The sequence below is a fragment of the Hylobates moloch genome, unplaced genomic scaffold (assembly GCF_009828535.3).
Source record: "Hylobates moloch isolate HMO894 unplaced genomic scaffold, HMol_V3 SCAFFOLD_18, whole genome shotgun sequence".
NCBI classification, from domain to species: domain Eukaryota; kingdom Metazoa; phylum Chordata; class Mammalia; order Primates; family Hylobatidae; genus Hylobates; species Hylobates moloch.
Window position 1 is genome coordinate 64,352,644 of NW_026652293.1, and position 25,267 is coordinate 64,377,910.

The 25,267-nt window shown below is 42.5% G+C and overlaps 1 protein-coding gene across 2 annotated transcripts in view; it reads left to right on the forward strand.

The window, feature by feature from the left end:
* Nucleotides 1-25,267, forward strand: part of DISC1 (DISC1 scaffold protein) — a 378,435-nt gene that overhangs the window by 127,601 nt on the left and 225,567 nt on the right. The window contains exons 4-6 of one of the 2 annotated variants that reach the window (XM_032136495.2): nucleotides 1,428-1,578; nucleotides 18,502-18,631; nucleotides 22,218-22,453. In XM_032136495.2, the coding sequence (XP_031992386.2) occupies nucleotides 1,428-1,578; nucleotides 18,502-18,631; nucleotides 22,218-22,453 (517 nt within the window). Of the gene's footprint in view, nucleotides 1-1,427; nucleotides 1,579-18,501; nucleotides 18,632-22,217; nucleotides 22,454-25,267 lie in introns of those variants that run through there. The other variant, XM_032136504.2, reaches the window with a different exon arrangement.

Here is a 25,267-nt window from a genome sequence, read left to right on the forward strand (position 1 = left end):
TGCCCTTCATTCTATTAATGAGATGTATGATGTTTATTGATTTGCATATTTTGAACCAACTTTGCATTCCTGGGATAAATCCAACTTGATCATGGTATATCATCTTTTTGATGTGTTGTTTGATTCTGTTTGCTGACATTGTGTTGAGAATTTTTGTGTCCCTCTTCATCAGAGATGTTGGCATCTTTTGTTGTTGTGTCCTTGTCTCGTTTTGGTGTCAGAGTAATGTTAACCTTGTAGAATAAGTTAGGAGGAATTCCTTGCCTTTTAATTTTTTGGAATAGTTTAAGAAGAATTGGTATTAATTATTCTTTAAAGGCTCAACAGAGGGTGTGGGATAGGGGTAAGGAGTGCATACCTTATGCTTCTAATCTGGAGCAATGCAGCTGTGCAGATTCCTGGCAGCTCTCCAAACTGGACTCAGGGCTTGCAAGAACTGTGAGATTCTCCTTTTGCAAGGACTGTAGGTGTTTGCTCTGTCAATAGGAGTTGATGAGGTCCTTCTGTTTATCTCTTCCATGAAATGAGAAGTCCCTCCTGACTCCAGGCAGATTCAATCTGAGCGGGGGATACAGGGCTACAGAGGCTGAGTGCCTGCATGCTGCCTTTCTGGACTGCCATTCATCACAGTTGCATCTTCACTCCGCCACTGTACTCCAGCACCCTCCCTTCAACACTCCAGTCAAATCCTAGCTGTTTATTCATTGCCTTGGTCCTTTTTTTGGTGTGTGGGATAGGGGGAGAGCAGGCAGAGTGCCAGGCATCTCTAATCAACCATCTGCTGACAGCACTGTTCCAAATGATCTGGAGTTTATTTTTATTTTTTTTTAAGAAAAAATTGTATTACAAGGATTCTATATTTATACCTTGTGCTAGGAGACTTAAGGTCATTAAAATATAATAGAACTCCTACTTTACCACAGAAGTGGATATATAGTCATCTATAGCATGGTAGAATTCGAACATCACTTCTATGGCTTTAGTAACTGTGACTGGCTTTATCTGGATGTGCAATTTCTGAGGAAATGTTAAAATCAAAACTTGGGCACTGATTTTTTTTTTTAAAGTAATTATATAAAACTCACTAAAATTACAGTTTTTTCCCCAAAATGCTCACTGTGCTTTTAAAATAATTAATATTAATTATCCCTCTGTGTGAAGATCATAATTATGACCATCATATCACTATGCCAACAATGACCTTTGAGAGTTAAAAGAATAAAAGATAGGAGAGCCATCTTGTTGGTGCAAAGAAGATTCTTAGAAGTACCAACTGAGAGATGAAAGCGCTGGCCTAGAAACTAGTAACCTTCTCATGATGTCATTAAGGCAAAGGTTCACTACAACTGGAGCTAAGAGACACAGGGGTTATCTATTTTGCATTTCACAGTTCTTTTTTCCTCTCTCTCATCATTTTGGGTTTCCAGCTGAAACGTTACAACAAAGATTAGAAGACCTGGAACAAGAGAAAATCAGCCTGCACTTTCAACTTCCTTCAAGGCAGCCAGCTCTTAGCAGTTTCCTGGGTCACCTGGCAGCACAAGTCCAGGCTGCCTTGCGCCGTGGGGCCACTCAGCAGTGAGTACTTGTTATTGTCACCATTTTCCCCTCATGTTTCTTCCTACCTCTCAGCTCCCACATAGTGAAGAGCTGGGAGGAGCTTAGCTGTAGAGACTCTTGGCTGCCTTTCCTGGGAAGGGCCCTTTGTTGGTTGGGAAGGTGGGGATTCTTCCAGAGTGAGGGATGATCCATGTGGGTCATGCTTCTCTAGAAAGAAGACTTTTCTGCCACTTGACAGAGAGAGACCCTTCTCAAGTGCAGCTGCATCCCAGGTCTGAAGCATCTCTTGGGAAACTACCCTTCTAAGAAGGTGGGGGTAATTTCCTCTTGTTGAGGCAGCTTGGTGTCCTGTGATCATATTAAGCCTATAAGATAAACAGATATTCCCCTCTGACCAAGCGATGAAAATCCATCCTCCTCCTAACTCTGCCCTCCAGCTCCTGAGCAGCATTTGCTATTTGTGTCACCCAAGGCTCTTCTGAGATCAGTAATATATAGAGAGCAGTTGCTGCTTCTGATCCAGTGGCTTGTGGTCCTGGCTGCATGTTTGAATAACTTAGAAAGATTTAAAACCTACCAATGTCCAGGCTCCTCCCCAGGCAAGCTAAGTCAGAATGTCTAGGTGTGGGAGGCAAGAGTGGCTCCCAGATATTGGCATGCTTATAAAGGCTGAGAACCACTGCTCCATCTACCTTCGTGTTCCCTCTCTCCCCAGGTAAAGGGCTGAGAGGGAACAGGTGTTTTATGAATGCTATGAGCCTCATCACAATTCAGGTCTGTTTCTACTTAGTTATCAACATGGCCACAACAATTCCACTTTATTTCCCACTTCCAATTGGCCCTGACAATCACAAGATTTTCTGGCCTATTCCTATTAAGTGTACATGGTATTATACATTTAGTTTATCTCGGTACCTCCCTGAAGCCTGCCTGCACAGTGAGACCAATTATATTCAGTTTTGCTGGTAGCATGTAGCAGAGTGAATGGCACGTGGTAGGTACTTCCTGGTAACTATTTGCTTAGTGAACTTTTTCATGGTTCTCTTCATTAGAGAGTAAATTTCACCTTGCCATTTTCATTATTTTCTAATCTGACATTGAGACATCATTGCAACATTGTGTATTCCTTTTTCTTTCACACATGAGGCCACTCCCAACTTGACTTTCTATGTAATTCTCTCATTCTTTTATCTTTGGGGTTATTTCTTGTCGTCTACTCCAGTCTTGGGAGAATTTTAGCATGTAAAAATAGGGCACAAAAATTGAGGCACAATAAATTTAGCTAATTTATTATGTTTCTATTTATTTAACAAACACTTTCATAACAGTTACTAAGTGCTTTAGAAGTTACTCATTTAATTTATTTCCATTTTTGAAAATTGTGGTAAAATACAGATAACATAAAATTCACCATCTTAAGTGATGGTGATTAAGTGATTAAGCCATTGTTAGGTATACAGTTCAGTGGCATTAAATACATCATAATGTTGTGCAATCACCACCACCATTCATCTCCAGAACTTTTCCCTCTTCCCCAACTGACACTCTGTACCCATTAAGCAGTAAATCCCCATCCCTTCCCCTCTTCCAGTACCTGACAACCATATTCTAATTTCCATTTCTCTGAATTTGACTACTCTGTGTACCTCATACAAGTGGAATCACACAATATTTGCTCTTTTGTGACTGACATTTCTCATAGCATAGTGTCTTCAGTGTTCATCCATCTGATAGCATGTGTCGGAATTTCCTTCCTTTCAAGGCTGTATAATACTCCATTGTATGGATAGACTACAGTTTGCTCATTCATTAATTTAAATAACTCATTTAATGTTCATGACAATTCTAGGGGGTAGTATTATTTTATATATTGATATCTATGTGTATAGAGATCCATATCTACATCTATACCTGAATTTTAGGATGAGGAAACCAGGCCCAATAGAAGCTAAGAAACTTAGGCAGATCCACCAGCAGGTGAGTGCTGAGGGAGACACAAACCCCAACTGTCTGGCTTGCATCTTGGCCCTGAATCAGTGCACTGTGCTGCCTCTTAAGTCTGGGCTGGCAAAGGCTGCTATATTATTGTCTCTTTAGCCATACCTGCAATTTGGATGGAGAGTGTATTAGTCCATTCTCATATTGCTATAAAGAAATAACTGAGACTGAGTAGTTTATAAATGAAAGAAGTTAATTGGCTCATGGTTCTGCAGGCTGTACAGGCAGCATGATGTTAGCATCTGCTCAGCTTCTGGGAAGGCCTCAGGAAACTTAAAATCATGGTGGAAGATGAAAGGGGAGCACACACATTGCATTGGCAGAGTAGGAACAAGAGAGAGAGAGAAAAGAGGGAGGTGCCACACACTTTTAAACAACCAGATCTCATGAGAACTCTATCATGAGAATAGTGCCAGAGGATGGTGCTAAACCATTCGTGAAGTATCCATCCCCATGATGCAGTCGTCTCCCACCAGGCCCTGCCTCCAACACTGGGGATTACAATTTGACATGAGATTTGGGTGGGGACACAGATCGAAACCATATCATTCCACCCATGTTCTCCCCAAATGTCATGTTTTTCTCACATTGCAAACTACAATCATCCCTTCCCAATAGTCCCCCAAAGTCTTAAATCATTTCCAGCATTAACTCAAAAGTCCAAAGTCTCACCTGAGACAAGGCTAGTCACTTCTGCCTGTGAGAGTGTGTAAAATATAAAAACAGTTAGTTACTTCCAAGATATAGACATTGGGTTAATACACCTGTTCCAAAAGAGAGAAACTGGTCAAAAGAAAGGGGCTATAGGCCCCATGCAAATTGAAACCCAGTAGGGCAGTCATTAAATCTTAAAGCTCCAAAATAATCTCCTTTTGACTCCATGTCTCACATCCAGAGCACACTGGTGCAAGGAGTGGGCTCCCATAACCTTGGGCAGCCCTGTCCTTGTGGCTTTGCAGGGTTCAGACCCTGCAGCTGCTCTCACAGGCTGGAGTTGAGTGCCTGCAGCTTTTCCATGCTGAGGATGCAAGCTGCCAGTGGATCTACCATTCCGGGGTCTGCAGGATGGTGGCCCCCTTCTCACAGCCCCACTAGGCTGTGCCCCAGTGGGGACTTTGTGTGGGGTTCCAACCCCACATTCCCCCTCCATATTACCCTAGTAATGGTTCTCCATGAGGGGTCCTGCCCTGCAGCAGACAACCAAACTTTTCCATACATACATCCTCTGAAACCTAGGCAGAGGTTCCCAAGCCTCAACTCTTGCACTCTGTGCACCTGCAGGCTTAATACCATGTAGAAATTGCCAAGGCTTATAGCTTGCACCCTCAGAAGCAGTAGTCCAAGCTGTATCTGGACTCCTTTGAGCCATGGCTGGAGTTGGAAAAACTGACAGCAGTGTGGGGAGCAGTGTCCTGAGGCTGTGCAGAGCAGTGGGGCCCTGGTGCTGGCCCATGAAACCATTCTGTCCTCCTAGGCCTCCAAGCCTGTGAGGGGAGGGGCTGCCATGAAGGTCTCTGAAATGCCTCTGAGGCCTTTTCCCCATTGTCTTGGCTATTAGCACTCAGCTCCTTTTTACTTATGCAAATTTTTGCAGCCTGCTTGAATTCCTCCCTCGAAAATGGGCTTTTCTTTTCTACCACATGGCCAAGCTGCAAATTTTCCAAACTTTTATGCTTTGTTTCCTCTTTAAATATAAGTTCCAACTTTAGGTCATTTCTTTGCTCATGCATATGAGAATAGGTTTTAGAAGCAGCCAGGCCACATCTTGAATGCTTTGCTGCTTAGAAATTTCTTCCACCAGATACCCTAAATCATTAATCTCAAGTTCAATGATCCACAGATTCCCTAGGGCAGGGGCACAATGCAGCCAAGTTCTTTGCTAAGCAATAACAAAATTGACCTTTACTCCAGTTCCCAATAAGTTTCTCATTTCCATCTGAGACCTCGTCAGCCTGGCTTTCACTGTTCATATCACTACCAGCGTTTTGGTCATAACCATTCAATCAGTTTCTAGGCATTTCCAAACTTTTCCTCATCTTCGTGTCTTCTTCTGAGCCACCCACACTCTTCCAACCTCAGCCCATTACCCAATTCCAAAGCCAGTTCCACATTTTCAGGTATCTTTATAGCAGTGCCCCACTTCTTGGTACCAATTTTCTGTATTAGTCCATTTTCACATTATTATAAAAATACCCAAGACTGGGTAATTTATAAAGAAAAGAGGCTTAATTGGCTCACAGTTCTGCAGGATGTACAGGAAGCATGATCTGGCATTTGCTGTGGCTTCTGGGGAGCCCTTAGGAAACTTACAATCATGGCAGAAGGTGAAGGGGGAGCTAGCATATCACATGTCTGGAGCAGCAAGAGAGAGAGAAATGGGAGGTATTACTCACTTTTAAACAACCAGACCTTGTGAGAACTCTATCACGAGAACACCAGGGGATGGTGCTAAACATTCATGAAAGATCCATCCCCATGATTCAATCACCTCCCACCAGGACCCACCTCCAACACTGGGGATTACAATTCAACATGAGATTTGGGTGGGGACACAGATCCAAACCATAGCAGAGAGTAATACTTTTATTGTGGTCTTGCCTAAGTTTTTGATAGAATATGATTAACTAGAAGCCAGTGTCATGCATTCTTAATTATATTAGGTTACACCATAAGGACATCTCTTACATTTGACTGTTTGAAACCTGTCAAACATTTTGTGGGGTTTGACCTAATAAGGCCCCCAGAAAAGTATAGGTCTTTATTAAACATTTACCAAGCCAATATTAACTGTTGGCTTACTTTATGAACTATCATCCTCTTTCCTTTTCCTCACAGGAGTTGTCTGTATACTGTGCTTTTATGTTCCATTCACTTTTTGAGCTCACTGTGACCTGATTTCTATCTCTATTACTCCTCAAATCTCTACCAACGTCAGCAATGACTTTCTATTTGCTAAATTTAAAAGACATTTTTCAATTCTTATTCTGCTATGTATCATGGCAGTGTCTAGAATTTTTAATAAATTCATTCTTAAAACTCCCATTTCCCTTGGCTTTCATGATTTCACCCTTCCTGGTCTTCTTGCTACATTTCTGGCCGTTCTTCTTAATGTCTTATGAGCTCCTTCTCTCCCTTTCTTCTTAATTTTTTTTTTTTTTTTGAGACAGAGTCTCACTCTGTTGGCCAGGGTGGTCTCAAACTCCTGGGCTTAAGCAATTCTTCCACCTTGGGCTCCTGAAGTGTTGGGATTACAGGCATGCACCACCGTGCCCGGCCCCTTTCTCTTTAATATTGTTGTTCTTCTGTCTTCTGTTCTAGCTTTTTCTCTCTTCTCACTTTGTATCTTCTTTCTCGGTGGTCTCAAATGCTCTGAGGCTTCAGATATTGTTTCTATACTATTTTTTCCCAAATTTCTATCTCTAGCCCTGATTTATCTCCAGAATTCCAATCCACAATTCAGTTTTCTATTGAGCATATCCCTTATTTTTACTAAATTTGGTATCTTTTTATCCTTAACATTACTATCTCTTTATCCTTGCCTTTTACTAAGTTTGCTATCTTTTAAACTAAATTTGCCATTGTTCTCCCCATTCAGTTCCTTCTCCTATATCCCCAGTCTGAGTGACTTTCACTGCCATTTACCCAATTACCCAAGCAAGGACTCTGAGGCATCTCTGGATCCTCCCTTTTCATCCCTCCCCACAGTCATTGGTCACCAAATCCTGTTGTGTCCACTGTCTGTCTCTCTCATTTCCACTCACTTGTCTCACCTGCACGTCAATGCCTTAGTTCTGGTCTTTAACATTTTAAATCTGGATTATTGCAGTGGTCTCCTTGCTGCTATTTCTGGTTCCATTATTACCGCCTCTCATTCATCTTCCACAAGGCCATGATAGAAGTATCACATTATGCTCAATGGCTCCCCATTGCTTGCAGGATAAAATTCATGTTGCTTAGCATGACATTAAAAGTCTTCACAATCCAGCCCCTGCCCAGCTGCCCAGCATTTAACTAGACATTACCAGCATCTGCAATAGACACTTACTGAAGTATTATATGTTACCCCCATGTTCTGAATGTTTCTAGATTCTATGATCTTGCTCATGCCCCATTGTTGTTACCAACTATTGCCCATTCTTCCAGACTTAGTGAAACTAATATCCTTGCAAAGCTCTGCTCGTCAGTCACACTGCCTCCACCTTGAATGACAGCATACCTTGAATGACTTCACTTCTGCTTAGATCTTAAATCTGTTTCTTGAATATCTGTTTACTCTGACAGATGATAAGCTCTTTGAGGACAAGACTGTATTATATTTATCTTTGTATTTTTAGAGACTAGAGTAGTGTCTGGCCTGTAATCTGTATTCTGTATTCATTGAATGTGTGAATGTGACATATATGCATATGTAGCTATATATAGGTTCACAAACGTGTATGTGAATATCGAGAGAAAGAGAGAGAGTTGCCAGCAAGAAGGAGTTGCACAGAATCTTGACAGAACCTTGATAGGAGGTCATTTCTGGTCCTTTCTCTTCCACCAACCAACTGAATATGGCTTGGTGTAGTTGTCGAACCTCTCCAAACTCCACTCCCTTCATCAGAAAATGAGGGGGTTAAATTAGATCGCTGGTTTCTAAAGTTCAGTTATTTATGTTTTATCTTGGCTTTTGTTTTGCTAAATCCACCTGTCTTATTATTACCATAACTAGAAAATAATGAGTTGAAATTAACTTTCTGAAATTCTTCTAATGCATATTAACACAATTACCTAGTTACTAATAATTTTTTAAAACCTGCCTTTCAGTGTGCCAGCTACCCACTGCAGTTTTCACAGTGACCACCAGGGGGCGATGGTGTCAGGCTGAAGCCCACACAGCCCAGAGCCTGGACAGAAACCGCTCTCACAGGCTCTCTGAGTCAAGGGGGAAATATAATGTTTTTGAATGAGTGGTGCTTTTCCTGTAGAAATAAAATAGTTGTATCAACATGAACAATTTTAAATACTAATTAATAACGCAAATAAGTGCCTGCTAACCTTTTTGGGATCAAGTATTTATTTATTTTGAGAAGCTGATGAAAGCTATGGACTTCCTCTATAGCAAAACCACGTACATACATGCACATGTACATATATGCAAACTATTGAGTATATTTTCAGGAGAATCACAGGTCTCCTGAGTTATTCGTTCACTCCTTAGAGGGTCTTTGGTTCCCAGGTTAAGAAAATTTAGTTTAGGATAAGATTTAAGAAGCTGTAAACATCCAGATACAGTCAGATACTTTGTGTTTTATTATTTTTGTTGTCACTTTGTTCTTAAAAATCACAATTTAATTCAGCTTTTGAGAAACACTGTTTAATCCTCTGAACTCGTGTAGAAGAGCACCCTGGGTGTTCGGATCTTGCCAGCAGCCAAGAGAGTTTTAACTATCTTCAGGGGTTAACCAGGTTCCTCTGAGGGCAGATATCGGTACTCAAATCATTTGACCCCTCTTCTGTGGGGTCCTCTGGCCCAACGGATTTGCTTGCTGGAGGAATAACTTTTGTGATGTCCTCTTGATTCCTGTGGGAAGTTAATGCATCTTTGCCACAACAAATGGTGTATGCTCAGACCACCATATAATAGACCCTCTCTGCCCTGTTAGGTCTCTCTAATTCCTTTATCCCTGGTTTACGGGGCACTGACACATGAGAAGTGAGTTGCTTAAACAATGCTGCAGCGGACAGTGTGGGTGCCCTGTGTCCCGATCCCTTGGCCTCCCTCCGATTCCCTGCACAACTGGGAACCATGCTCACTGTCGGCTTTCACTCAGGCACCCAACGGGTTTATCAGGCCTGTCTGCACAGGTGTTCTCAGCACCTGTGTAAGGAGGGGTGGGGGTGGATAAGGCATGCTCCATGCTTTTTTTTTTTTTTTTTTTTCCTTTTCTAGAAGGTTCCTACTACTAGGAACCTTTTGGCCATTGGGTTCCATTTGCCCATGTGGTGACCAGCTCCACAATGAACCTTTTATTGAATTTTCCTCCTTCTCACTCTAGTTTCTTGGGAATCACTTCTTCAAAAAACAACCTGTACTCAAGTCCCTGTCTCAGGCTCTGCTGTTAAGAGAACCTAAATATAGACAGATATCCACGTTGGAGTATTAGATGTCAGTCTTCCTTCTTGCAGGGCACCCCCAATCTTTATGAGTGAATCTAGTGGATTTTTTTTTTTCCACTGGGTTTGAGTAGAAGAGTTTACTCCCATACGGGCTGGGTTTGGACAGGCAAAACATGGGGTAGGGGAGAAAAACACGTCTGTCATGAAGACTCCATTTCCTACATGGCCAACAGGTGGGTGGATATTGAGAGTGGTGGTTGATTGCAGAGGTGCTGGTTGAGCAGCCCCAGGGGTAGGACGCCCTACTCCGTCATCAGAGCTTCGGAATGCAGAGCATTTAGGTCTACGTTCTTTAGTTTCCAACTCTGGAGCAACAGGAAATTTCTACCTCAATATCCTGTGACAACGGGGATCAGAAGAAAAGAGAGAGGCATCTGTTCCTACTGTGTCTTCCACCCAATCAAAGGAAAGTTATTTTTCCTTTCTCCTAAGAGAGAGAGTTGGCCTACTATCATCACACATTTGGAAGATAATTTTCTCATGAATACATTGCATTTCTCTAACTATACACCCTGTGCATTTTTCCACTGGATCTATGTACATGAAAACTGGTCCTATTTGTAACCGAAATTGTGTGTGTGCATGTATGTGTTTGTATGCATGTACACACAAAATGTCCTTTATCAAAGACCTTTTCCCAGTGGGTAACCTCAAACTCAAGTGAACAAAATATAACAAAGTTTAAAACAAAGGTGTATCATGGTTTTCCAGTGGGGCTTATCAAGGCAGAGCCCCAGTTTGCCTGTCCACATATTTCCCACTAGCATACTTCGTTTGAGATGGGAACGGAGAAGATGAATGTTGTGCAGCACCATGATGCTTTTGGACAGAGTCATTCTTCCTCTGACCAATTGCTCCTCAATTGCCTTTGAAACACATGATTCTTTATTTCCCTTTGGTTGTCATGTAGGGACTAGCACAGCATTCAGTGTCACAGAATTCAGTGATGGTCGGCTCTAAGCCCTTGAGATTGGAATCAAGATACACTGTATGAGACCAGAAAATAACTGTTACAGACACATTTTACCCAGGATATAAATTGAGATGGCTATGATACAACATGAAAATTATCATTACTGGCTGGACATGGTGGCTCACACCTGTAATCCCAGCAGTTTGGTAGGCTGAGGCAGGAGGATTGCTTGAGACCAAGAGTTTGAGATAAGCCTGGGCAACATAGTGAGACCCCATCTCTAAAAAAAAATAATAATAAACTAGCCAAATGCGGTAGTGCATACCTATAGTCCTATCTACTTGGAAAGCTAAGTCAGGAGGATTGCTTGAACTCAGGAGTTTGGGGCTGTAGCAAGCTATGATTACACCACTGCACTCCAGCCTGGCTGACAGAGCAAGATCTCATTGCTAAGAAAAAAATATTTGTTATTACCAACAAACCAGGATATATTTCTGAACCCCAAATCAGATCAGGAGATGGGGAACCACAAGAGACAGTGGCGTGCCCTGTGTCCCACTCCCAAGAGACCAACTCCAGACCCTTAGTCATGGCCTCAATAAGAGAAGGGAGAAAGGATAAGAGGGGAAAAATGGGTTGTGAGCCACAGAGGACTTCTCAGAACTTGTTTTGGAACTACAGGATTATAAATAAAAGCTCCCAAATAAAGGTCTTCCATATCACCCTCTTTGTTCAAACTCAACTGAAGTCTGTCCTGAGGCCAGTGGCATCAGGCATAACTATTATGAACCCAAATAAATATTCATGTGTCTCTCTTGCCGGGTGGTCATTTCTATGAGTGGGATAAGACTGTATAAAGCAGCAAAAGTCAGTTTCCCAAGGAATGTGACTTCTCCATGCTCCTTACTTTTTAGACCCAAATCATATATATATGGAAGAATTATAAAGTTACCTGTATTGTCTCTGGCAATTTTACAACATTCTTTTGTGCTCTCAGAATGGCCTTGGTAATTTAGGGCATCGTTTATTGGATGAGCAAAGCTATTTCTAGGTATAAAGTGCACTTCACTGGTTCTATGACTGGCCCAAACTCCTTCTTTATCACCATCTTCCCAAAGAGGGAGAGATGGGACACACAAGCCATGTGACATAAATTTGATAGGATAGTCATCAGTAGGGAGCAGCGATTAGCAACCTTAATCAGAAGAGTCGTACCCAACTCTTGTTGCCAGAAATAGTCATCTGAAAGGTGGCACTCCCTCAGGACTGCATTTTTCTAACTGTGACAATGAGAACACTGGCCTTGATAGTTTTGGTCCTTTCTGAGACCAAAATTCTGCGATTCCAGCAGTGGCACAAAGCAATTTTTCTGGTACTCTAACAACATTAGGGTCTCAGAGAAGGACCTCCTGTGTTACATGTGAAGATGCATAAACCACAGCACTGTCATGAGCAGTTCTGGTGCAGGATTTTCTCACAGGTGGATTTCCTGGCTTCTCCTTGCCCCGTCAACATTCTCACTTGCAAAGTCTTCTGAAGGTGGCCTCTCGAGCAATGCCAAGGGCACTAGAGGGCCCAGGGGGCCTGAGTGCTGGGCTGGGAAGGAGGTGGCAATGTAGGCTCATCACAGGCATGCACCCCTTAACAAGCTGGCACAGGAACCACAGACACCTAGACGATTTCTTCATTATTTTTTCAATATTCCTGAAATATGCATTCAAACAGTCACATGGTAAAAATTATCAATGGAATGAAAACATTTTTCCTGTGCAGTTTGGAGCTAATTTTTTCTGTGATGTAGGATCTTATTTTATGAATGAATTTTATCCTCCTTTAAATTATTGATGGAAAAGGCCAAGATTTTTCCAGTACTGGGGTGGTGCCGATGGAGACCTGTATGAAACTGTGGGTTCTGGGTGTGATCTTGGACATCTGCATCCCCATTGGCACTGAGTGCTGTTCTAACATTCTACCCTGCATGTTTTTAATTCTTGCCCCTGAGGGATTTGCTCATTTTGCATACTGATTAGTTTACAGCAGCAATGCTAATTTGCAGTGACATCAGGGATTACACATTGAGAATTATTAAATGTAAAAGGGACAACATTGCAGAACAGAGAGGAAGCCTGACTCAGAGGACAGAAGATTTGAAAGACGGAAGCCTGTCCCTTGCTTCATTACTGAGCTACAGTGTGTCCTGGGGCCATCACTCAACCATCTGTGGATCCCTTTCTCTACCTGGAGTAAGAATATGAGAGACAGACAGAGGAGTTTTGGTTAATCACAGGGGATTTTCTTATGGATTAAGTAATGAATGTGATTAATGATAATATAGAGAATTCCCAGTTACCCACCTGTAGCTCCTCTGTAGCTAATTTTCAATTCTGTGTTGATTTCCTTCAATGACTCTCATCCTGACCCAGATGGTATCTATTTAGGAAATTCAAGAAACTCATACTATTAGCATAAGCAGAGCAAATTGGGGAATAAATTAGTGCAAAGAAATGATCCAATGCAACAGAAAAGTGAATATAAATGACTTCTGGATTTTCTAGGACACAGACTCATTGAATCATTCTATAAATATTTGCCAAGCCCCTACTAAGTGCTGGGCACTGGGGTCCTCACCATGAGATGAGCTCAATCCCTTCCCTCCAGGTTCACAGTCAGGAACCAGGAACTGTGCAAACAGGCTGAGACTCTGGAGCCCGGAGGAGGAAGTGTGTTTCGTTCCCACAGACATCAGTAGCTGATAGTAGTAGGATGGTTTTGTTCCAGACATTTCTTCTGATGCATGTAAATATCCTCAGACACATTTTATCTTTTTTTCTTTCTTTTTTCTTCTTTCTTTCTTTCCTTTCTTTTCTTTCTTTCTTTCTTTCTTTCTTTCTTTCTTTCTTTCTTTCTTTTTCTTTCTTTCTCTCTCTCTCTCTTTCCCTTCCGTCCGTCCTTCCATCCGTCCTTCCTTCCTTCCTTCCCTTCTTCCTTCTTTCTTCTTTCTTCTTTCTTCTTTCTTTTCCCTTCCCTTGCCTGCCTGCCTGCCTTTCCTGCCTTCCTGCCTTCCTTCCTTTCCTTTCTTTCTTGGTATTGATTGCCCTGTTGCCTAGGCTGGGGTGCAGCAGCATGATCATAGCTCACTGCAGCCTCTAACTCCTGGGCTCAAGTGATCCTGCCACTTCAGCCTCCCGAGTAGCTGGGACTACAGGCACGTGCCACTGTGCCTAAGTTTTAGTTTTTTTTTTTTTGTAGAGATAAGGTCTCACTGTCTTGCCCAGGCTGGACTAGAACTCCTGGGCTCAAGTGATCCTCCTGCCTCGGCCTCCCAAAGTACTGGGATTACAGGCCTATGCTACCATGCCTGGCCCACATCTTTCATCTTTCTTACTCTGTATAGAAAATGGGTGCTTTGGACATGAGTACAGTGTTCATTTTCCCGATGCAAACATTGAGATGCTGGGGAGATCAACAGCAAGCTTCTTGAGGATGGAGGTGTTCTGTCTCCATCCCCAAACAGCCCCAGGGTGAGGGTGGGGTCTGTATACAGTAGATGCTCAGTGGTCATTTATCAAGTCAATTTGTTCCCCATAGTTCGCTCCACAGGGAAGCCATTCTTGTTATCATCATCACTGTCATTCTCATTTTAAAAACAAAGAAGGTAAGGTTCAGAGAGATTAGGTAAGCGCAGTGACACAGCGTGAAAAAGGCAGAACCAAGACCCAAAGGGTGGCCTCCACCTCCACATGCTGTGCACTCTCCACGTTGCACTGCCCTGCTGATAGCCAGCAAGAGGACTCAAACAATGGGTATGTGTGGATGTGACTGGAAGGCAGGGGAGATGGAAGTTCCTGGGCTTGCTGAGAACCTAATGGCCTGTGGTATCTGGGAAAGAGCAGGAACCTGGGACTCAGCCTGATCTGCACTGACTCCTAAATTCTGCTTCTTGCTGTCTGCATGGCAATGGGCTAGACCCTGACCCCCCAGGACTCGGTTTCCTCATCAGCAAAACTGGTATAATAGCATCTTCATCTTAGGTCTGTAATGAGAAGCGAATGTGATCAAAAGATAACATCTGGTGAACAGTACATTCTTGATTCATAGTACTTTATTTTATCATTATCAGTTTAAACATTTTTCTTGCTGCTGCTGTTATTTGCTTTTAAGCACATGAAACAAAGAATAGATTTCTAAATTGCATCATATGTTACAATAAGTGACCTTTAAGATTATTCAGAGAATCTGATCTTTTTGGTAGACTTAGGAACAAAAGCAAGGTTCCTTCTTCTGTAACCGCTGTTTTCTAAGTTAGAAAAACTGAGGTGACACATTTTCTAGTATTGTTTCTAAATATATGAAGCCTGCTTCATTGCACCATGGTTGGTTGGTTCACTTATTTTGTAAGTGTCAAGTTAAGACTTAGCAAGGGGGAAGAGTCTCCCCCAGCTTTAAAGTCTACCATTATTGGTCCATGCCTTGCAATTGCCCATTTCTTCATTGCTTTGTAATTTTTCTGTTGATGCATTTGTCTCTCCTGCTCCATGGAAGAACCAAGAACTGTTTACCATTGTGTCCCCAGAGCCAAGCATAATCCATCGTACATACCAGGCAAGCTCAGTAATGTTTTTTCTTTTTCTGAATGAATGAATGAAATAGGGTAGGAGTAAAAGGAGACAAACATAGCACAACATATATTAGGATCAGTTACTCATTTTCTTTTCTAAGAAATGCGGAGGCAGCGCGACCCTGTGTTAATATATAAATAAGAACATGCAGCTTCACGCTTCTCCTCATTGAGCCCTGAAATAAGTACAAAGGTGGCAGACAAGATCTAGCTGTGTGGGAGATGCTGCCGAAGGAGGGGATAGGTTTAATTTGGCCTGTTTAGGATGCTGAGTTTATGCCTCCAAGTGTCAGAAGCTACAGATATCTGCTCCTCTGCAAGGGAGGATGACCTTGAAGGTGATGTTATTGATGAGCTTTGTTTAAAACACAGACATGTTCAAGAGCTACAAGACTAATTGGTATGTTAAAATATTTAAATCAAAAGTGTAGCTACTTAGTGTGTGTTGGCAAACATTTTATGTTACAGTTGTAAAAATGATACATACTCACTATAGAAACTTTAGAAAGATCAATGGAAAGAAGTGATTCCACCACCCAGAGATAACAGCTGATAGCATTTTGGTGAATGTTTTTCTTTTATTTTATATACATGTTATTAATATTTTTACAGTGGTTCATTTCATACTTTTTGCCATAAAACTTGCTTTAGAAAAAACAGCAATAAATAGTGAACATTTTGCAGGCCAGTATATCTTCTTGTGTGACCTAATTTTAGTGGCTGCTTAGCATTGCTAAGAGGTCCTGATGCTGGGGCACGATTAGAGTATTTTCTAATTTTCAGTCTTGGGATACTAAGAAAAAACCTGATTTTTCTAGCTAATCTTTGTGTAAAACTATGAGTATTTACATGCAATCAGTACTTAGATGTGGGAATGTAGAATCCCAAGTTATATTTAATTTTAAGTCTCATTCTTATTCCCTACTCTCACCAAAGACTTATGGTTTGGGAAAACCTTTGCCAGGCCAGTTTGTTAGGTGAAAGATGATGTTTTATGTTGTTTGGATTTTCATTTAAAACTATCTTTGGAGGCTGGGCTTGCTGGCTCATGGCTGTAATCCCAGTACTTTGGGAGGCCGAGGTGGGTGGATCACGAGGTCAGGAGATCGAGACCAGCCTGGCCAACAAGGTGAAACCCTGTCTCTACTAAAAGTACAAAAATTAGCTGGCTATGGTGGTGCGTGCCTGTAGTCCCAGCTACTTTGGAGGCTGAGGCAGGAGAATCGCTTGAACCTGGGAGGCAGAGGTTGCAGTGAGCCAAGATCATGCCACTGAACTCCAGCATGGGCAACAGAGCTAGACCCCGTCCCCCCTACAAAAAAAAAAATCATTTTCTTTAACATTTCATTTATTTCTGAGGTGGGGGATCTTGCTATGTTGCCCAGGTTGGTCTCAAATTCCTAGGCTCAAGCAGTTCTCTGTCTCAGCCTCCTAGGTAGCTGGAAGTACAGGTGTGCATCACCACGCTCAGCCATATTCCATTTTTTTGGAATTTCTGGTGGGTGCACTTGTCTTTTCCTTCATAATTTGATATAAATTTTTATAAATTAGCAGTATTATATCTTTTTCTGCCATATGTGTAGCAATATGTTTTTCCCAACTTGTCATTCGCCTATTAGTTTTAGTTGATGGTGTTTTCCTGGACATAGCTTCCTTGAATTGTTGACATAATTTTGCTTAGGGTAAATTGTTTTCCTGCCCACCTGCATTCCATTAGAAATGGATTGTTTTAAGGGTGAATTTGTCATTCTTTGGTGACAAATACCAACAAGTCTCCTGTAAAGATAGCTCACCAACGTAAGGCCCAAACCTGTGCCACATTTTCACTAGCATCACTGTCACCGAATATGTCAACTCCGGCAAGAATAAGAGAAGGAGCCTAAAAGATTTTAAGTGATTTTGACAGTCTTTTAGCAATTTTTTTCTGAGAAGCTTGCACCCAAGCATCTGCAAATCAGTCACCCCTCCTTTTAATCTCCATCAAGGTCAGCTCTGGAATTTGGCCCTGTTTGGATAGTCCAAGGCAATGCTATCCAATAAAATCTAGTGTGAGCTATCCAATAAAATACTAGATCATTTTAAATGATCTAGTAGCCACATTAAAAAAGATTAAGGGCCAGGTGCGATGGCTCATGCCTGTAATCCCAGCACTTTGGGAGGCGGAGGAGGGAGGATCACTTGAGGTCAGGAGTTCGAGACTAGCCTGGCCAACGTGGTGAAACCCTGTCTCTACTAAAAATACAAAAATTAGCTGGGCATGGTGGCACACGCCTATAGTCCCCGCTACTCGGGAGGCTGAGGCAGGAGAATTGCTTGAACCCAGGAAGCTGAGGTTACAGTGAGCCGAGATTGCACCATTGCTTTCCAGCCTGGGTGTCGCAGTAAGACATTATCTAAAAAAAAAAAAAAAAAAAAAAAAAAATTAAGAAGAAAGTTAATCAAGTGAAATTCTGCCAGGAGCTCAGTTGCATTTTCTAGAACTCTTGGCCTAATGTTATTAAGTTCAACACTGTGATAAGTGCTGGGAATTAAAAAAAAAAAAATGTGATGTGGGCTCTGCAAGAAGTGTATTTCTCTGTGATTAAAGCTGATTGTGGGAGAAAATCTTCTGAAACCCTCAGTGACAACCTTCTCATTGACTAGTGACTCAAACATTAATGCAAAGCGGAAGATTCTAAATGAGCAGAGGAAGGGTGGATGCCGTAAAGGCAAGGGAACTGGTGAATTTCAGAAGTAGTGAGTGTGAATTCAACACTCCTAATCATTTGAATAAAGATCTTGTTATATTTCCCCCAAATTAATAAGAAACAGGTGAAATTAATTTTAACAATACATTTAATTCAATATATCCAAAATATTATCTCAGCATGTAATGAACTTAAAAATATTACTAATGAGTTATTTGGTACTCTTTATTTTCATACTAAGTCCTTAAAATCTGGTGTGTGTTTTACACTTTTAGCACATTTTAATTTGGGCTAACCATGTGTCACATGTGGCCAGGGGCTACCTTATCGGACAGTGCAGGTCCCATAATAGTATTCTGACTAAGGGGAAAAAGCACAAATCACAAGAGATTGTAATTAAGGTAGAAACTTACATTAAGGAGCTCATCCTAAAAACAGGTAAGTACCCTCCTAAGTATGAGAACAGATGGGGGCCACTTGGTGGAGTTTCTTACTCTTAAAATACTTGTCAACATGAGGATTTCAGCTTCCGCATACCTGTATCAATAGGTATGTGTTGTTTTAAGGGCCAGCGGAGATGACACCCACACCCCACTGAGAATGGAGCCGAGGCTGTTGGAACCCACTGCTCAGGACAGCTTGCACGTGTCCATCACGAGACGAGACTGGCTTCTTCAGGAAAAGCAGCAGCTACAGGTGAGCAGGTGAAAGATCTTCAAGAAATATGATGGCATTTTTCTTTTCTTTGAGACAGAGTCTTGCTCTATTGCCCAGGTTGGAGGGCAGTGGTACAATCATAGCTCATTGCAGCCTTGAGCTCCTGGGTGATTCTCCCACCTCAGCCTCTCAAGTAGCTGGGTCTACAGGTGTGACCCCCATGCCTGGCTAAATTTTTTTATTTTTAGTAGATATCAGGTCTTAGTATGTTGCTCAGGCTGCTCTTGAACTCCTGGGCTCAAAGAATCCTCCTTTCTCAGTCTCCCAAAGTGCTGGGATTACAGGCATGAGCCACCGTGCCCAGCCGGCATTTTTCTTATCCATTTAAGCCAAATGCAGCCAAGTGGGTCTTGGCTTTCCTTGAGTGTAGCAATTAGAGCCTTGGCTGTCAAGCCGGGGAGTACAAAAAGGAGAGATGGTGGGAATGACTAGAGGGCTTGTAGGAATCTCATTACAAACGAGGGTTGAAAGCTCAGCAGCATTTGTGCCTGTTTTCGATATTCCTCATTACCTTTTGAATATGCTTTTCTTGTCTGCCAGGCCAACTTGCCACTTCTTATCATTTTGACCTTTAGAAGCTTTCTTTGAAAGGCAGAAAGACATCTGTGCTGTGAAAATCCTTTATGGAAATTCCTATCATGGTAGACTGTGAGCTGCAGTTGTTAAGAGACAGAGTTGTAAGTCCGGGCTGAGCAAGGCAGGCACATCTGGAATGATTAGCCGGCTGCGTGGAAGCCCAAGGTTGGCCCAGAACAGAGGATGCAAGTTGGCTAAGAATCATCGAGGGGCTACAAATCTGGGTGCAGCACTGAGTTAAAGCCAGAGCTCTGGAAGTTGACAGGGCACCCCAGAGGCAGGGAATCTTGAAACAGGGTCCATGCCTGCTTGAGCCTGGAGCTGTGAAGCATGAGTGGGGAGCCATGAGGGCACACTGATTAGAAGCAATGTGACTTCATGGGAAAAGCGTAAGTCTTCAACACCCAAGTTCAAATCCTGGCTTAGGCTGGAGGCTTCCCATCTCTGCTCCGGCCATAGAGTATTCGTGTTATCTGAATTTGCCCCATCCAGGTCACTGCAAAAGTAAGGTGGCAAAGGGAGGAAAAAGTCGGGGCAATTTATTTGAAACTATTTCCCCCATTAACTGAGCACTTACATAGTCAATGTGCATCATTATAACATTTGGATAGCTGAAAATGTGAAATCTAGTTTTTGATTTTTAATAACATTTGCCAATTAAAGGTCTACACAATTCCTGAGAAAGTCAGAGTGTACAGAAAAGAATTTTAGCCCTGGGCACTTAGTGTTTGAAGCACCCTGGGAAAGGTACTTGAATATTCATTTATTCAACAGGCATTTATTGAGGGTTCACTAAGTGCCAGATACTGTTTGAAATGCTTGAGATTCCTGGGGAGCTTTTGATCCACTAGGGGTGAGAATGGGGAGATAGACAATAAGTGATAAACATAATAAAACCTCTATTAGACAACTGGTAAGTTATAGGGTGATAAGAGCTTCACAGAGTAGACTAAGATGATGTGGAGGATGGAGTCTACTCATTGAGAAGTGAGATTGGACCCAACAGTTGAAAGAGGAGAGGGAGTAGGCCTTGCAGAAATTTCTGCAAGAGGATCCTGCAGGGGAATATCAACATGAAGGCCTAGAGTGGGAGTGGGCCTCTTGTGTTCAGAGGGCAGCTGGAGGCCCATGTGGCTGGAGCAGTGTAAATGAGGGGGAGGATTTAGGGAGGAAGTCAGAGATAAAGGGGCCTTGTAAGGATGTGGACTTTTCTCAGATTGCAACAGGGAACCATTGGATGGTGTTAAGCAGTGAAGTGACATGATCTGACCACATTGTAAATAATTTGACTTCTGTATTAGGAATAGGATGTAAGACAATAGGAAAACAGTATGCAGCTTCCTTAAAAGATTAAAAATTGATTCACTGTGTGGTCCAGCCACCCCCCCTTCTGGATATATATATATATATATATATATATATATATATGTCTCAAAAAAATTGAATGCACAGACTCAAAGAGATGTTTACACACCCATGTTCATAGCAGCATTGTTCACAATAGCCAAAAGGTGATAACAACTCAAGTGCTCATCAACAGATAAATGATAAACAAAAGGAGTATGTACATGTAATGGGATATGACTCAGTCTCGGAAAGAAATTCTGACACACGCTACAGCATGGTTGAACCTTGAGGACATTATGCTAAGTGAAATACACTGGTCGCAAAAGGATAAATGCTGTGTGATTCCACTTGTATGAGTTACCTAGAGGAGTAAAATTCATAGAGAAAGTAGAATGGTGATTCCCAGGTACTTGGAGGAAGAGAGAATAATGGGGAATTAGTTTTCAATGGGTACAGAGTCTCAGTTTTGCAAGATGAAAAGAGTTCTGTGGATGAGGGCAGTGATGGTTGTACAACAATGTGAATGTACTTAATGCCACTGAACTCTACACTTAAAAATGCTCAAGATGGTGAATTTTATGCTATGTGTGTTTTACCAGTTAAAAAAACTAAAAGAAAAAGAAAAGAATAGGGTAGAGAAAGTCAAAGGTGGAGGTAGAGAGGTTAGTTGAGAGACTTTGTCAGTAATACTGTAATCTTGGAGCAATTGGGGACACTGAGGCATTACTTTTTTCTTAGAATGTCTTGATAGTAGACATTCTTTAGTAACTCCCAATTCTTCTCCCCACTCCCATACTTGAAGTGGGTTCAGGAGGTAGAAGTTGTAGGTGATGCACCTTGGGGCTGAGAGAACGTGAATAAGAGGTTAGGAGACACCCAGGATGAGAGTTGCACTCTTATCAGCACAAAACATGGGAGATGTTAATTAAGAGCTTTATTTTTGATTCAGAATCATATGGGCAGTGAGATGATGATCTACTGTAACACTGTGCACATGATGGGTTTTCATTACCTGCTGCTTGTTTAGTTAATTGACCTTAATATTAAATGATATTTTATGGATTATTTGGATTTCAGTTTGCTATATTCGTAGAAATTACATTTATTTATATTTTCATGAACTTTAGACTGCATGGCACCATCTGCAGCATCTCATTCTTCTCTCAGTCCTGTAGACTTGAGAAGCCATTTTTACCTTTCTCTCTACTCTGAATTCTTGTGTTTGGGGACAGACTAACAAAGGGCTGCTTGCATTTCTTGTTTTGGTCTGTGGCTGGGTTACCTGCTTAGCTCAGACCTCAGGTGCATGAGGCTCCCTGCCCTGTGTCCTAACTCGTCCATCCGAAATGAAGTAAGTCATTTATGTATCTGCTGGGTTCTTCCAAGTCAAATTCTTGGCTCACCCCCCATAGTTATTTAATGCTCGGGAGGGAATGTTTTTCCTTATGCCAACTCATTAGAAATATAAAGCTGGCATGATTTTTCCAGTTCAGCAAAGCTCCAAAAATCTGCCTGCCTCAGAAGGGGAGCTTTGTGGTTCTGGTGCATATGGCCAATTCTCATTTAAACGAGTCATTATCCTCAGAGCAGTTTGCCATGAGCAGGGTTAATTGATAAAATCTTGTCTCCTCATTCTCTACAGAAAGAAATCGAAGCTCTCCAAGTAAGGATGTCTGTGCTGGAAGCCAAAGATCAACAGCTGAGACGGGAAATAGAGGAGCAAGAGCAGCAACTCCAGTGGCAGGGCTGCGACCTGACCCCACTAGTGGGCCGGCTGTCCCTGGGTCAGCTGCAGGAGGTCAGCAAGGCCTTGCAGGACACCCTGGCCTCAGCCAGTCAGATTCCCTTCCATGCAGAGCCACCGGAAACCATAAGGAGGTACTGGTGATTTCCTAACTGATTTGGGGTCGCTCGCCTCTTTGACCTGTTCATTGGAATGATTTTGTCTGCCGTCTTTCACCTCTAAACATTTCCCGAGCAGTCTGTATTTTTCAGTGGAAACACCATTAGTGTTTTGGGTGGGAAAATTCTTCACGGTGTGGGGCAGTCCTGAGCATTGAAAGTTATTTCACATCCTGGCCACTCAACCCACTAAATGCCAGTGCCCCTCCCCATTCCAATATGCACCCTCCCCGTTTCCAGACACCCTCAGGACACCCTCTCTCCCTTTGAGAACTGTTGGAGTTCAATTGATTAGAGATCCTAATGCCAGCTTTTGCTGAGGACAATCATCTGGATGAACTATGCCTCTCACTAAGGGAAGAGGCAAGCTATTGAGAGAGGGACACCCAATGACAAAGTTCCCATCTGGAAGAATGGATTGTTACTGGTAGCTAAAATGTATTGGGTGCTTACCATGTACCAGGCACTGTTATAAGCTGACTCTATGAGTTACTTCCGTTGTTATATTCATTTTACAGGTGAGGAAAAAAAGTTTAAGAAGGTTATAATTTGCCCAAAGTCCTAATTAGTGAGAAAACAGGTATTTACACTCTGGTTCCTTTGAAGCCTGGTCTTCTCCATTCTACTCTGGAGTGAGAATCATCCCTGTATTCTGTATCATGGAATGTCTATAAGATACACATCTACTTTTTGCCCTTTATTTACTTATTTATTTATTTTTAAGAGACAGGGTCTTGCTTTGTTGCCCAGGCTGGAGCACAGTAGCACAATTATGGCTCACTATAGCTTCAAATTCCTGGGTTTAAGTGATCCTTTCTGCCTCAGCCTCTGGAGTAGCTGGAATCACAGGCTTGAGCCTCCACATCTGGCTATTTTTTTTTAAAGTCTTTTGCAGAAATGGTGTCTCTCTATGTTTCCCACGCTGTTCTTGAACTCCTGGGCTCAAGTGATTCTCCCTGCCTCAGCCTCTGGAGGAGCTGGGACCACAGGCTTGGGCCACCACATCCGGCTATTTTTTTGTTTTTATTTTTTTGTAGAGGTGAAGTCTTTCTATGTTGCTCAGGTTGCTCTTGAACTCCTGGGCTCAAGTGATCCTCCTGCCTTAGCCTCCTGAAGTGCTGGGATTACAGGTCTTAGCCATTGCACCCAGTCTTTCTTGCCCTTCAAGAGCTCATACTCTCATTTCTGAGACATACAGAATGCACACTTACACATGTTGGACAAAAAAGTGAGTGGCACCTGAATGGGTAGATGAGCAGTAAGGACTGCAAGTGCTATGTGGGTAGAGCCAGGAGGGGGAGCAGTGGTCGGCTTGGCCCCTGTGCTGAAGAAAAGACTTCCTACAACTCACCACCTATAGTGACTGAGAATACGGACTCTGCAACCTGATTGTCTGGGGTTGAAGGTTAACTCCTCACTCAACCTGTTACTGGCTGATTTGAGGGAAGGGGTGATGATAATAATTTCTACCTTATAGAGCTGTCACATGGATGAACCGAGGTAATACATAGAAAACTCTCGGCACAGTCTGGATGGTAGTAAGCACTTTATTATGCTTCCAGTGGTCGTCTTTACAATGGAAATTTCAGTCTTCTGAAGGTCTTCAAACTACCCGTCCAAATATATCTTACTGTATTTAGTGAACGACTGTTCTGTCTTCCACATGTATCACATCCTATCCAGCCTATAAAAGCAAGTGGCACATGCTATTCTAGGGAGTTACTTAAGATCTCCTCCCACTCCCCTTCTATCCCAAATATTTCCAGGCAGAACTCTAAACCCATGGCTCATGCCCATGGAGAGGGGGAAGAGATTTGGATTGTTGCCGGTTTTCATCCAAATGAAACGGGTCCCTTGAATACGGCTTGTTCTCTCCCACCTGCACCTTCAGAACCATTCTTCAGCTATTGCCTTGGTGTGGCGGGTAGGCTATTATGTTATTCTCACTTTGCAACCGAGGAAACAAAAACTCAGAAAGTTTCCCTGATGATGTAGCTAGTAAGAGACCATCTTGTGTACAACTATGCCTGTCTTTGGGCCTGAATCAATAAAAGATGGTTTCCTTCCAGAGAGCCAAGGAAGCTATTTCTATGACTAATTCTCTTTCCTCATCTAAAACTAGGAGCTCCACAGTGTGGTTGCCTGATAGAACTGAGCCCAGGACTTGGTCTGGTTTTCTACCCATATCCTCTGGCTTGCCTTTTAATCAGGATGAGTCACAGAGAAAGCATGAATGTGTGACTTTTACCGAGTAGTCTAGTGCTTTGATAGGTTTTCATTTGTTTGTTTGTATGTTTTGAGATAGTCTCTCTCTGTCACCCAGGCTGGAGTGCAGTGGTGCGATCTCAGCTCACTGCAACCTCTGCCTCCCAGGTTCAAGCGATTTTCCTGCCTCAGCCTCCTGAGTAGCTGGGACTACAGGCTCGTGCCAGCACATGCAGCCAATTTTTTGTATTTTTAGTAGAGACAGGGTTTCACCATGTTAGCCAGGATGGTCTTAATCTCCTGACCTCATGATCTGCCCGCCTTGGCCTCCCAAAGTGCTGGGATTACAGGTGTGAGCCCCCGCACCCGGCCAACTGGGTAGGTTCTTGAAAGGCATTTCAAAAGTTGTGCCTTTCTGATTTTATGATGCTGTTGGGGAAATTATATATGAGAATGATATTGAACGTGGGGCACTGCTGTCTGTGGGGTCCTCTGGGAGAATCTACCATCCCCCAATCTGAACATTCCCACTGAGGTTACAGAGGTCAGGTCAAGAACAGGCTGCCACGTTTTTGTGCTGAGGTG